A 13,980-nucleotide genomic window follows, 5' to 3' on the forward strand; every position below is an offset into this window, starting at 1 on the left:
GCCCACCTTAACAAGCTCAAAATTTACAGAATAACAGGTTCGAGGTTTCTTAATAGCATTTTTACTTTAGTGTTATTATCAGATTCTCATTGCATTTGTCAAATGATGTATCTTTCAGTATTTTTAAATAAATGTAAATTAATAAACTTGTTTAGTGTATTATTTCCACCCCTGGTTCAATTAATATTTGGATTAATTCATCCCATTGAAGATGTGATTGCAATTGATCAAAGCCATTCCTTAAGATGCACTATGTATCTGTGACAATCTCTATTCCCTCCCTTCCGGCACAATAAAATATGCATATTTTCCTGCTTGAAGATTTATGTGTTGGAGTTCAATATTAAAAGTAATGGATGCATATTCAAGCCATCACCTTACATACTGGATGCTGTCAACTCGTTTTAGTTTGCACCAAGTTATATACTCTCCTAATACCTTATTTGTTCTGGAAGTTCAGTGGCCAGGGTTGACGGGTTCATGAGGTTGACATGTATACCTACAACCTCATAACTTTTCTCCAAGAATGTCAATGAAGCCACTTACAATGAAATTAATTCTAGAATCTGGATTCAATACACACTTAACAGGGATTCTCAAATGCATATTTCAAATTAGTCTGCTAACCCAACAATTGCCAACTTGAGTCCCACCTTGGGTATGGTGCCAATTGGTGGTTCAGCTAAGAAACAACATGACATGCCAAGGGTCCATGAGAATTCATCATGACCCACTTATGGTATCCGGATGGCAAAAAACATGTAGATACTCACTTTTCATTTCACTCGCACCAAGACTATTATGATAGGTAGTACAAGCAATGCATGTGTGAGTAAAGAAAGGTAAGTAGACATGAAGGGATCTAGGCAATCTTGAGGTAGCCGACTTTGGATTACCCCTAAAGACATAATCAAGAGTCATTTTATAGAAAATAAATTTGTTTTTGGTCAGTGTTGACACAACTTTATATCATACATGAGATTACATCAAAGGCAAGAGGTAGAAGTACATAATCACTTGATCCAAGTCAGTATTGAAAAATGTTAACTTGGCCATTATTGAAACTTAATATTTAATTTGGTCAACATTAATGGAAAATTATTCGAAAAGCCAAACTCAAAACAGATCAACACATGGATGTTGAAGACTTAGAGCGGCATTTTGTGTAAGTGGTTTAAAGGTTTTTTTTTCATATTCATATTCTGAACCTTAGTTGAAAAATAGTAACGTATTCCACAGTTCATGTGTATTACTGCAAGGGCAAGGCATAAAACATTCAACTCTCGTAATGTATCATTTAACATAGTTAATGTGTACCGCTAAATTATGAGATTGAGTGGAAAGAATTTGCTGGTCAAATGAATTTGGTCAGCACACTGGCACCAAGAGGCAATCCTTGTATTCGTAATAAAACAGCCAATTAAAAATGTCTAAACTGACTTCAAATTTAAATGAAATATTTTCTGTCTTTCACAGATGAGCTGTAAAAAAGCAATACAGTACTACATACACACATGCTTCCATTCATAATAAAATGTTTTGTGTACCTTGGCAGGGTTCTATTTAGGGGGGTCATTCATTTTGCACTAAAATGAACTTCAAATTGCAAATACTGTAGCAACCTTAAAAGCATACACAACAACTTTTAAGTATTTAATACTATAGGCGATGAGTTCGGAGGAAGCAACCATATGACTTGGGGGGTAAATATAAAATTTCAAAGAATATTTTTCAATTAATGTCACTGAATGTCCTCAACATGGTTTCCTCTTTGAAATGAGCATAAAAAACCTGCCTTTAAGAGTCTCACTAGTCAATTTCACCTATGCCAAAACATAATATATAACACCGCTATCATCCAAATCACCATTCAGCTGTAATCCTAATTCTGTTTCATCCACACTTGTACTGAATCTTTTCTGTAAGTTCTGTATCATCCCTGGAGAGGCCAATATTCTTTTCGACAACCTCATTGACTGTGCACTTTTACCTGAAGACCTCTCAACCTCCTCAAGAAACCTCTCCTCCTCTGTCCTAGCAGCATCCAATTTTAATGTATCACCACTCACGTAAATACTCCTCCCCAGCTCCAAATCTTCACTCAATCCAAGGACCTGACCCACATCCTCACCCTCAACCACCACTGTTTGAGAAACATCACTTGGGAAGCACAGCTCACTGTCCAGGACTACAACATCGGATGGTACCACAGCCCCCTCCCCAATGCCGTAATCTACCATTTCTCCCCCTTCCAGCTGGCTCTCACTCAGTCGGTCCGTGACACGGGTCAATGCAGCCAGGAGGTCACGCAGCTGAGTCTCGTCATGACACAAGTGCTGTGATAGGGTTGCCACCTCTTTGCCCTTCTGACGACACAACTCCCTGAGGTCAATCAGATTTTCCGCATCCTGCTTTACCATGCATGTTGTCTCAAATGACATGTCCTCCTCCATGATACTGGATGCGACAAATGTCTCCTCCCCTGCTGCCAATGCACGACCCTTACCCTTGGTTGCCTCCACCAATTTCCTGATCACGGCCTTGGGATGCATTGGGCTGTGGCAGTGCTGATCTGCGTCGGATATCTTCACAAAATACCTTGAAAGGCTTTTGACTTCCTTGGACATCAGATCTTGTTTCAAATTGCTTATAACCTGGAAAGCAATAAAAATAATTTTATATGTACATGCATAAATCTGCTATAAAATTTCATTCAACGACTCACTTCCAATGGTGGTAGGGGACATTATATAATGATGATAATTATGAAGCTGCAAATAATTATAAACTTAGATCAATATAATATTTACAAAAAGTAACTTGGAGAAGTACTTACTGTAGAAGCCTTTGCAGTTAAATATTCCCTTTGCAAATTAGCTTAATACATTTTTTTCATTTAAAAATTTCCATCAATTATACATAAGCATGGCTGGTTTTATAAATGAATAGTATCGACCCATTATGTCGTCGTCGACATAAATGCTGTCTCCAAAGGATGCCACTACCTACGCAGATGTTTTTTGTTGTCTATTTACTGTGTTGTAAGTTCTTTTTCATTTGCATTCTTTGCCGTTCATTACTTGGAAGTCAGCTAAATGTAAAGCAATGTCTTTTAGAGATTATCAGTGTCTGAAAACATCGCCAGAATGTAAAGTTACCTCCAGTAAGCTGTTCCTTAGTTCATTGCTTTCTAGTTTGGACTCTTTCATTTCCTTTTCATCCTAGTGTCCGCTGCCTCATCAAAGATTCATAGTAAAACACAAACTTTAGCCCTTTTCCTGGAGTCATGGTTTTTTGAGGTTGCATCATCATTGTTAGAGGTGTGTCCAAGACAAGAGTCATTGATTCGTAGTAACTCGCACCCTAGCACTTCTACTTTGTTGTGCTTTTTTAAGCTTGCATCATCCTTCTGTGGAAAAGAACCTTCCCTATCTTAGTCTCCGAGGTTTGGTTACGTTTCTAGAAGCATTAGCAGGTGTTTTCCTTAATGACAGAGGGCTCTCATACAACATATGCTTTCCATTTAGTTGGACGAATGGTTTGCCAGCTAGTGGTTTTCAAAGACGAAGAATTTTACATCGAAACTGATGAATTTATTGACAATATAATAGTGACAAAAGTGAGTTATCTGAAAATGCGTTTGGAGATGATGAACCAGTCGCTGGTCCAAGTGGATTTAGATGGAAAACTCCATATAATCACACCTCACCCAAACAAAAAACATAAAGATTATGCGGTTTGCTCTAACCGAAAAATCAAAGGTGGAAGAAGAGAGACGATATATATCTGTGAAACATGTGAATGTAAACCAGGTCTTCATGTTGGTGAATAATTCCAAAAATATCATACCATGAAAATTTATAGTTTAAATTACGGTTTATCAATAAAGTTATCAATAATTATGTCAAAAAATCCAAATAAATAAGTTTGTATGAAAAGAAACTCTAGTTTTTCATTCTAGTGCCACACTTAGTAAATTTGGGGTATTTAAAAAATTGAATCCAGAGTATACTAAGGCAATCGAGAAAAAAAGCAACCGAGTGCAAAGGGTTAAGACAATAATTCACTACCAACAGGTGATACTTCACTTCCTTAATTTCCAGCATATTAGATCGGGCTTTTCCTGATTTTAATATTCTGAAAATAGTATACAAGCAGGGATTTCATCATACAAAGATTAATAATCTTTGAAACACTTAAATCCATATTACTCATGTTGGTAATAATATATATACTCATAAGTGTGCGAGTATACGTACATATATATATATATATATATATATATATATATATATATATATATATATATATATATATATTATATTATTTATTTTTTTTTTCAACCATGAAAAACCACCACATGGCGAATATATACAGGCCAATAAATACCTGTATTCATTCACCTGAAATAGATGGAAAAGGGATAGGAACACACGTAAAAGACAAACACAGGGGAATTGGGGAAGGTGGAATCAAGCTGATCACAAGTGCAAAAATATTTCCTTGACCATGACTGGAACCACATATCTTTTGACATGCTAGGCTGATGCTCTAAACAAATATACCTATATACACGAGGACTGTTCAAAAAGTATGGTGAATTTTGAATTTTTGCGGGTTACATATATTTTATATTAGATTTTTTTGTGGCATTATGTTGGTAGTTATATGGATTGTCTTCGATTTTTGCCTGTTCCAAAAAATGGATCAAAGAATCTGCATTAAATTTTGCGTGAAAAATGAAATTAAGTGCGCAGACGCATTCCAAATGTTGACTGTGGCATATGGAGAAGCTACCTTGGATCGAAGCAATGTTTATCAGAGGTACAAAATGTTCTCAGAGGGCCGAGAAGGTGTGAACTAGGAAGAGCGTGATGGATGCCCAAGCACGTCAACAACAGACGAAAACATTGACGACATGAAGAAAATAATATTGGCCAATCGTCGAATCACCAATAGAGAAGTTACTGAGGACCTAAACATATTGATTGGCTCGCGCCAGTCAATTTTTACCAATGATTTGGGCATGACACAGGTCGCCGCGAAATTCCTACCAAAATTGCTCTATTTCAACCAAAAACAGCAACGCTATGAAAACATTGCTAATGAGGTGTTGGACTCTGTCTGCTACAACCCAAATTCCCTCCAGATGGTCATAACTGGTGATAAATCATGGGTTAAAACGGTTATGATGTGGAAACTAAAGCTGAATCATCCCAATGGAAGCCGCAGCACGAGCCAAGACCGAAAAAAGCATGCCAAGTTTGGTCAAATGTGAAAGTTTTGCTCGATTGGAATGTTGCAGTTTTCTTTGTTTGCAGGGGCGTGGTGCATCATGAGTTCTTGCCACAGGGTAGAACAATAAATAAGGAATATTACCTGAAAGTTATGTGCAATTTGCACGAAGCAATCCACCACAAACGCCTGGATTTGTGGAATAACAAAAATTGGCTTTTGCACCATGACAATGCCCCTACACACATCGTTACTTGTGCCTGAATTTTTGGCCAAAAGCAACACACTAATGATATTTTATCCACCGCATTCTCCAGATCTGGCCCCCAGTGACTTTTTCTTGTTCCCGAAACTGAAGAGGCCCATGAAACAACGACGCTACGGAATGATTGACGAGATAAAGACTGCATTGAAGGAAAAGCGGAACAAGATCACAAAAAATGTTTTTTTTAAGGGCTTTGAGGTTTGGAAAAATAACATTAGCAGTAGTGCATAATATAAAATGGGGATTGCTTTGAAGGGGACAAAAAAGATATTCATGAATAAATAAATTATTTTAAAAAAAATACAAAAGTCATGATACTTTTTGAACAGACCTCGTGTGTGTGTGTATACATGTATATATAAGTAAATATATATATATATATATATATATATATATATATATATATATATATACACACCTGATATAGAGTAGGATGCTGGATTTTGTGTTTTGTTAGGAGTCACAAAATGCTTTATTTTAATAGCTGTGTCCATCCAAAAACCTACCTTAACCTGTAGATTACCTAATATTATATATATATATATATATATATATATATATATATATATATATATACACATATGCATTATATATCCATATATATATATATATATATATATATATATATATATATATATATATATATATATATATATATACACACACACACATTTTACAAATATATATATATATGTATGTATATAATAGTTTATTTCTGTGCATTGTTCTAAATTAGATTATTTAAGTATCTTCATAATCGTGTTCCACTACACATGCCAGACCAACAGAACAACATAATAAATAAACATGGCTTAAAGAGGTACAAGAGTATCCTTAACCCATCAAAGACCAACCCTGACCTGGTAAACTACTGCTAATAATATAATACGATTACTGTATTTTTATCTGCTGAAATATAAACTTGAGGAAATAAGTACCTGAAACTTTAAACTACCCTCAAGCAATACATATAATAGTGCCAAAATTGGCTCATTGATTAATAACCCTTTTTAAATCGATATTCATGACAGAAAATACTAATAAAATAATGTTGGAAATAATATATTATTTTTAATAAACAAAGAAAAATCAAAGACAGAACAGATCAATGTAATCTAGGAAATTATTGTAGACAATTGCAAAACTTAGTATGTATAGCAATCATCAACATGAAACTTCATGGAAATAATCTTCCTTTGAGGGAAAAAAAGGCCGAATTGAATAGCATTTATGCCAAAATTGCATTCACATCTGAAGAGGTTCTCAATTTTTTTGCCAACTATCTGCATCCCATAAAGCATGCAAACTTGAAGGGTCATTAGGTTTCCAGTAATTCCTTGGCACTACCAGGTGTAAAATTTCAAGCTAAAAAATTCACTAACGTATTACACATGGACATGAAATTTTTTCTTGGCCAAATTCCATAAGTTTTCCCTACTTCCCTGCATTTATTACCCCTCTCTAAAGTGAGTGAATTTTTAGGATCTGGAATGAGAATTGAATTTAATTCTTTAACACTTTCTACCGATTTGCGAGACATACCTCTTTCTTCAGACGCCAGTGAGAACTCTCTGATGGGATCTTATAACCAAGGTAAATCCTAATGCACTTGGCTGCCATTTTAGCTTTGCATCCCAATTTTTTGGAATGTCTCACTCGTCCACCTCTCTTTTCACACTTGCCCAGCACCTAGGAAACAAAAGTCTACATGGGAAATTTTCATAAACACATCCCCTTAATGGGAGGGAGGTTACATGGTACAATTACTCATTCCAATCATGGAGTAATGGTACCATTTCCTCATTGGCAGTCATAATACTGGTTGGGTGACCATCATTTTGAAGTCTTCATACTTTAACATTGTTCTGTGTGTGATTTTATATCTGCAAAATCTTAGGCCTGGAAAATAATTTTTACCCTAGCTAAAATATCATTTAAGTTTTCAAAAATATCTAGAAGCTATGGAAATCATTCAATTAGGGCAGTAAAAATCATATAATAAATAACATTTAATTGATGCGATCCTTTGACAAGAAATTCCAATTGAATTATTACATTACTGAATGTATTTACTGTATTTAAATAGCACATGCATGTTGCTTAGTGCCTACCAGTCTGTTTACAATGGGAGTTAATAATAAGCTGTTTTGGTGAACATACATTTTGGTGCAGGAATGTCCCTGCAATGATGTCCATGAGAACCCATAAATAATGAGAATTGATCAAAATAATGTCTCAAGTATTTAAGGCTCAAAATGAGTCCAGACATTTCTGACAAATCATTGTCTTTTAAGAAACAACTCTTACAAGTTTTTCTCACATCAAATGAAGGGGAACAGAGCGTTTGCATTTCAAATACTACAAAACAAAAATAGTAAGGTCAGGAGAGATTAATGTATAGAACCAGTTGCAATATGGACTATTACTAGCACTTTTGGTCCTCAATTGCTGTGTGATGACTGACAACCTGAAGGCCTCAGGAACATTTTCGTGTAAAACCACCACATTCATCAACATGAAGGTTAGTATAAATGATAATGGGCAGTCATCTATACAGTCCATTCATGTCATATTACCAGTTTTGGAAGGCTCATCAGGTACCTGGTGCAATGGTATAAGAAATTATGGTTCATAGACCAGTTCCTTCCCCTGTAGTTCTCCATTAACTTAGGGGAGGAAGCATTCCTCACAAGAGTAGTGGAACATGAGGGGAATCATCGAGGGTATCTTTTGGCAGCCACATAGCTCAAAAGATATCAGAGGGGCGTGAATTAGGACATGCCAACGTTCTGATGTTTTATCATGACATTTCAAAGAAAAATTAAAAATGAACTTAGGATACATTTGAAAGTTAATATTACTCCTTGGGTAGCTGAAAAAAGTCTCACTATTATTGGGGGGTAACAGAAACAGAACCACAGCAATCTGAATGTAGAACGAATAGAAATAGAATGTATGTGGGGGGTTAAGTGACAAATGAGGTTTCATATGAAATATATGCCGTAAAATAATGAGAAGTTTGGGGATGGCATATTTAGTTACCACATGATAGAAACAAATGCTAATAGTTGATGACAACCTACCATGCATGATAGAATTATATCTCCTGCGTCATTTTATGAGAGGATTTATGAATTTATTTCGAAGTGCACATAAGAATCAAACAGATACTCACCATTTCAGAGGATCCCTGCTTTTTGAATTTGCCATAATATTGACTTCCAAATGCACATTGATATGTTATATTTTTTTCTCGTCGGAACGGGTAACCGCTAAAAGGCACTGGGACGTTGGATTTGTTGCACTTAAACAGGAACTGGCCTAATAGAGAAAAATAATGCTTCTTTATTTAAAAGTGAAAGATAAATCCAAGATTTATTGCGTAAGGCATTGTGAATGCGCAAATAAATTGAGATAAAACATCCGATATCAAAGCTAATGACGGCAGTTTTTTTCTGGGAAATGAACGATAATTGCCCACTAATATTTCACAGTATTAGAAATAATCCGATTAAAATTCAAGGCCAAATGTTATTTACAATCTGGTTTCAATTATTGTTCAGCAAAACCATTTTTATTTTGAAAAATCTTAGCTCAAACTAGTTGCTCATTCAGCTTACGAGAGTCCCAAGTTCCTCTTACCGTCTTCCTTGAATTTCTCCGAGTCACGAACGGAGAAATAAAATCCAGAATCTTTTAAAGCTGTCAAAAAATGGTTATAATTTTCTGCAGAGTCGACGTATCCCATAAAATAACCATCTTCAGTTCTTGTAATATCGTTGAGATAATTATTGAGAATTACCAACATTTTCTGATGTCTATATCCCTTTTCTGACAATATCTGTCGCCCTTTTTGAGATGCGATTTCATTCCACGAAAGCTTCAATGCTCTCTATAACATTCAATACGTTTTCATGGCTAATGTGGCTGAATAAACAAGCACAAGGAATGCTGGCACTAAAATGTCAAAAAGACGCAAAAATCATGAAATTTTGAGAATCAAATTAGCAATGCTAGGCCGGCGAAAATTCTCCATCGGAACTTAACTTAAATTACTCGTTCGGATGAGAGCGAGAAACAGGGGGTATGTCAAGATAACACAAATTTACCTTGTAAATGATTTCGGGAAAACATCACGGAACTCGGGTGTAGTCACACAGGTATAATAATCCCTAAATTCAGAATGCCGCTGGATATTTTTTATTCCATTAACGATTACACGCAGAGAAGTTTACATAGTTAATGTCATTATTGTTTTCGACAGCTTCCATGCTATCCCATATTCACTCCCCCTCTCTCTACCGTATGCAATGTTGCAATTTTGATGAAATTAGTAAATACGTTTCCATAAGCTGACACAAAGGGGTCTAATAGCGATGATATTTTATTTAAAACACCTTTTATGCTTTTAAATATTAAAAATTTCTTTTTCCTGATGTCAGATAGTCTTTCCCAGAAAAAAAGAAAAAATGTATAGAGGACACTTGCTTTGAAATGGCAACAACGTAATGTTGGTATGAGGTTGTTGTGTTGGGTGTGTACTTAAAATTCTGTGAAATTATTTAAGCTTCTGCTTCTTGTTTCTCCGCACGTTTCTTACATTTGTTCTGTTTAATATCGGACGTAGTTTTTGTTGACTCCCGATAGTTAATTTGATCCATGTGAATGAGCCAGATGAAATAACTTGACTGCGGTAGTTCTTCGGCTCGATGAAAGTTTCCTGAGGCCACCTTCAATCCTCTATGACATTTAAAAAACGATGCCTTTGAGTGGAGGTATTGGATAAAGTGCCCTAAGTTGTAATAATCTTAACTCACTACCGATACTTTCTGCTTAAACCTGTTCAACTACTCATTTCAGACATATCAACAGCATTGCAATTGCTCGAGCATATTCAGCACTCAATTCATGCAAGTGAAGATGTCAAGCTCGAGTCTCAAACAAGCAGTGACCTAAACTTACTAATATCTGTGTTGGAAAACCCTGTCCTCAGGGGTATTGTTACTATACAGGTAAGTACAAAGACATACCTCCATGCCAGCTAAGAATTGTCTTTAAAAAAGAATTGTTATAATTTCGGGGAACACGTGTAACAAAGTTTAAAATAAATATATAAGTAATTGCTCAAAAGTGGTAGTTACTAATTCCTTTTATCACACAAAAAAAGGCGCTGCTTCTATTTTCATTGCTCATAGTACATACATATGCATGCAGTAATAGGTATGAATAATTTGTTTCTGCCCAAGGAGATGTACTTCCGAGATGGTCTTGGTTATGGCGAACAATATGTACTGAATGATTGGAGATTGAATCAACATTGGAAATACCTAATTAGTCCTGAATTCATTCATTAATATGCATTCGTTTAACATGGTTATGTTTAAGGTGGAAAATGACCACTTCTTGGAAAGCAAGATTATTATTGCATCCCTGCTTAGCACATTTTTTTCTGGAAATGGGGGGTAATACCAGAGTAAAGAATGATAAATCAATGAAACAAGATTGTATACATATAATGAAGAAGTTTGGATTGAGAAGGAAGATTTGAGTTGAAACTGAAAATCATTCTTCGTTTTCTTTCAGGATTCCCTCTGTGAGTTGAACCAGCAGCTGCAGCACCACCCCTCAATTCTCCCAGCAGATTTTGAAATTTCTCCAGCAGGTGAGCTAGTTCTGAGCCTGCCTCCTTCCCCTCCGTCTTCTGCTGATATATACGACGTGGGAGTTGGTAGCAGGGAAAGTGGTGTTGGTGCTGGCAGCTCTGGAGGAATCGGTGGGGGATTTGAATTTGAGGATCAGAGAGTCCCTGTGGCAACACTCTCCAACAGCTCTTCATCTGGCGAGAATGTGTCCTCTCCTCAGGTGTGCTTTCGCTTTTTTATATTCTCTTCTTTCTCTCACGTTCTTTTGCCTTCCAGAGTTTTTCATGAATGCCCGATTGACGTTTGTTGTCTTAGTCATCATAGTTCCCGCTGTGTGTCTTGGAGTTGGTCGAAAACATAAATGGTAAAGAGTAGTACCACGAAGACATAAACTGTCATGGTGGCTCACAGAGTACGAATGCATAAGATACATTTTATGAAGTTCTAGTATCTCTGATGCACAGAGTGAATTCGCACACTTTTATGCATCTAATACTCATGCAAATTCATTCTATGGAATTTTTCCCTGGTGTATGTGTTGTAGGAGGTGAACTATGCTCAAGTGAGGGAAACTTGGAAGTGGGAGGAAAGTTACTGATGAAAATCATATCAAAACCAGCGGATAATAGCAATTTTGAGTAGTGATGGGATGAGTTTTTGGAATTAAAATGTTATTGCATCCTCGCAAATAAAGTCATGTAAGAAAGGAGGACTTCTCATGTTCACCAACTCTCTTAAATAATATAAATGGTTCCTGGTTGAAATAGATTTTGGCAAAAATATTTGAAAACCATTTAATGATTTGGCTGATGGTGAATGAATTCCCAAGATTCAACCATGGTAATCTACGTGAAGATTTGGTTTGATGGGTGAGGTTAGAAATCAACCTATTACTAAGCTGTATACAGTATGTGAAATTCATGTCAGGGTAATGGGAGCAGTTCATATTCCCAGTGCAGGCTCTGATTTCCCAGGAAGATCTGATCACTTGGCTTGTGTGAAGCTGATAGTGACCAGAGACTTTACTTTCGGCCAGGTCCTCTGCAAAATAGTCCACAACTACAACTCCCATATTCCAAGGTTTATGACAAGAAAAACTTACTGAAGAAAGGGGAGGAAAGTAGAAGTGATAATTATTTTGGGTTTAAAGGAGAAGAACAAAAGGAATTATCTTTGGTTTTCAGCCTTACCTGTGGGAAGATAGTTAGAAAGAAAAATGTCCCCTCGATTGGTTATTCAGTGAAAGTTTTAAACATGTTGAGGGGTTTCAGTGGATAACTGGATAAAATGGCACCTCTCCATTGGGTGAGAATGTGTGAAATCTTCTCTTTCTTTTAGGTACATGGGATGGATTCCCCGATTTCACCTCTTTGAGGTGGATCAAATATGCTTCTTTTAAGAATTGCCTTCTGAGTGCCAGCATTGTTCTTTCCAACCATAATTTAGCACTTAAGTCCATGTAAAACCTACAAACCCACAATGCTTTCATTAGTCTCCTCTCAAATAATCCATTGTTGGACCATTCCATGTGTAAATGAAATCAATCAGCTTACAATTAAAAAAAGTCGGAATCAGCTATCATGGGCTTCATAATAATCAGTGGTTCAGTGGTACACTACTTGTATATTGCAGGTTGTGCACCATTGGTGTAGGTGGGGACTAGCCACACCAAGTGCTTTGGGTAGGGAAGATAGTTGACTTTGATTTGTTAGCTCTTTTGGGTTGAAAGAGGATTGAAACTAGGGTTCTTGGGACATCAGGAGGCCATATCACAGTGGTGATGTCATTGTCCATCAATACTGCTGTTTCCCGCTATCCCCTATTTTTAAATGATTATATGCTTTTTGATGTATAGAATTGAACACCACGGGCTGGTTAAGGGTAAGACTAATCAATGATTGACTTGGACCTATGTGTAATCTGGGATAAAAGTTCAAATCACTGAGATTTTTCTCAATTGTTATATCTATAAATTTGTTTAAATAATGATATGATTCATAATAAATAATTCGAAACACTTATTGTCTCACCTGTTTAGTGGTAGGGTAACTGTTTAAGCATGACTTTTTAGTATATAATAAATGTGAAACTCCAATAGCCGTAAACAGTTTACCTTTCTAAACAAAGTAAAAATGAAATTAGTTGGCTAGCGCCACAAGTCAAGAAGGGGTAAAAGGTAAAAAAGGATAATGAAGTAGGTAAAAGGAGTAAAAGGTAAAAAAGGAGGTTGCCTTTCACTTCTCCCTCCCCCTTCTACGTTCGCTTAACGGTTGTGTTAAGCTTCCCTTTCACTTTTTCCCCTTTTTGCAACGGTCATTTCCTTGACCGTGTAAGTCCCCCTCCCCCTCACTACATACCTATCGTTTCAAACTCCTCTACCATCAGCCTCGTCCATTGGCTTTTGTCTTTTTCACCACCCCCCCCTCCCCTATAATGATGTAACACTATATATTCTTCGGATTGCCCTTACCCTTTCTCACTTCGACTTGTGTTATAGTGACGATTACCCTTCAGTACGCTGAAGAGGGCTACTTTGTGGCCGAAATATGCGTATTCGTATTCACCTTTCTTATCCTCTCCTTTTTTACCTTTTACCCCTTTTACCTACCTCATTATCCTTTTTTACCTTTTACCCCTTCTTGACTTGTGGCGCTAGCCAACTAATTTCATTTTTACTTTGTTTAGAAAGGTAAACTGTTTACGGCTATTGGAGTTTCACATTTATTATATATTACTAGCCGTAAGAGCTCATTCCTACCAATATGACTTTTTAGGCTGACAATGTACATTTACATGATACATGGCAGGCCACTAGGAAGTTGTGTGGCAGGGGTTGTA

At 36.3% G+C, this 13,980-nt stretch overlaps 2 protein-coding genes across 3 annotated transcripts in view; one reads left to right on the top strand and one right to left on the bottom strand.

The window, feature by feature from the left end:
• Positions 1-982: 982 nt before the first annotated feature.
• On the bottom strand, positions 983-9,780 carry LOC139691337 (uncharacterized). 2 transcript variants are annotated; one of them, XM_071589108.1, is made up of 5 exons: positions 9,610-9,780; positions 9,143-9,457; positions 8,676-8,821; positions 7,043-7,189; positions 983-2,654 (listed from the first exon to the last, which is right to left on the bottom strand). In XM_071589108.1, exons 2-5 carry the CDS (start codon positions 9,306-9,308, stop codon positions 1,824-1,826), a joined length of 1,290 nt encoding a protein of 429 aa, XP_071445209.1. In that variant the 5' UTR covers positions 9,309-9,457; positions 9,610-9,780; the 3' UTR covers positions 983-1,823. The 2 variants fall into 2 exon arrangements, with proteins under 2 accessions (XP_071445209.1, XP_071445210.1); XM_071589109.1 differs by lacking the exon at positions 9,143-9,457.
• Positions 9,781-10,010: 230 nt separating this feature from the next.
• The window catches only part of LOC139691334 (patj homolog), a 133,388-nt gene continuing 129,418 nt past the window's right edge, over positions 10,011-13,980 (top strand). The window contains exons 1-3 of the mRNA XM_071589102.1: positions 10,011-10,275; positions 10,361-10,512; positions 11,084-11,362. Coding sequence (XP_071445203.1) covers positions 10,260-10,275; positions 10,361-10,512; positions 11,084-11,362 — 447 coding nt within the window. The 5' untranslated portion in view covers positions 10,011-10,259. The remainder of the gene's footprint in view (positions 10,276-10,360; positions 10,513-11,083; positions 11,363-13,980) is intronic.

The sequence above is a fragment of the Hetaerina americana genome, unplaced genomic scaffold (assembly GCF_022747635.1).
Source record: "Hetaerina americana unplaced genomic scaffold, ioHetAmer1.1.p SCAF_33, whole genome shotgun sequence".
NCBI classification, from domain to species: Eukaryota; Metazoa; Arthropoda; class Insecta; order Odonata; family Calopterygidae; genus Hetaerina; species Hetaerina americana.

Bases quoted from the DNA above. Each gene is read 5' to 3' on its own strand.
- LOC139691337 (XM_071589108.1), bottom strand. From the start codon at position 9,308: ATGTTGGTAATTCTCAATAATTATCTCAACGATATTACAAGAACTGAA. The intron at 8,822-9,142 runs GTAAGAGGAACT...TTTCTCTATTAG, and splicing joins GGAGAAATTCAAGGAAGACG to GCCAGTTCCTGTTTAAGTGC. The intron at 7,190-8,675 runs GTGAGTATCTGT...TTTGTTTCCTAG, and splicing joins AGCAGGGATCCTCTGAAATG to GTGCTGGGCAAGTGTGAAAA.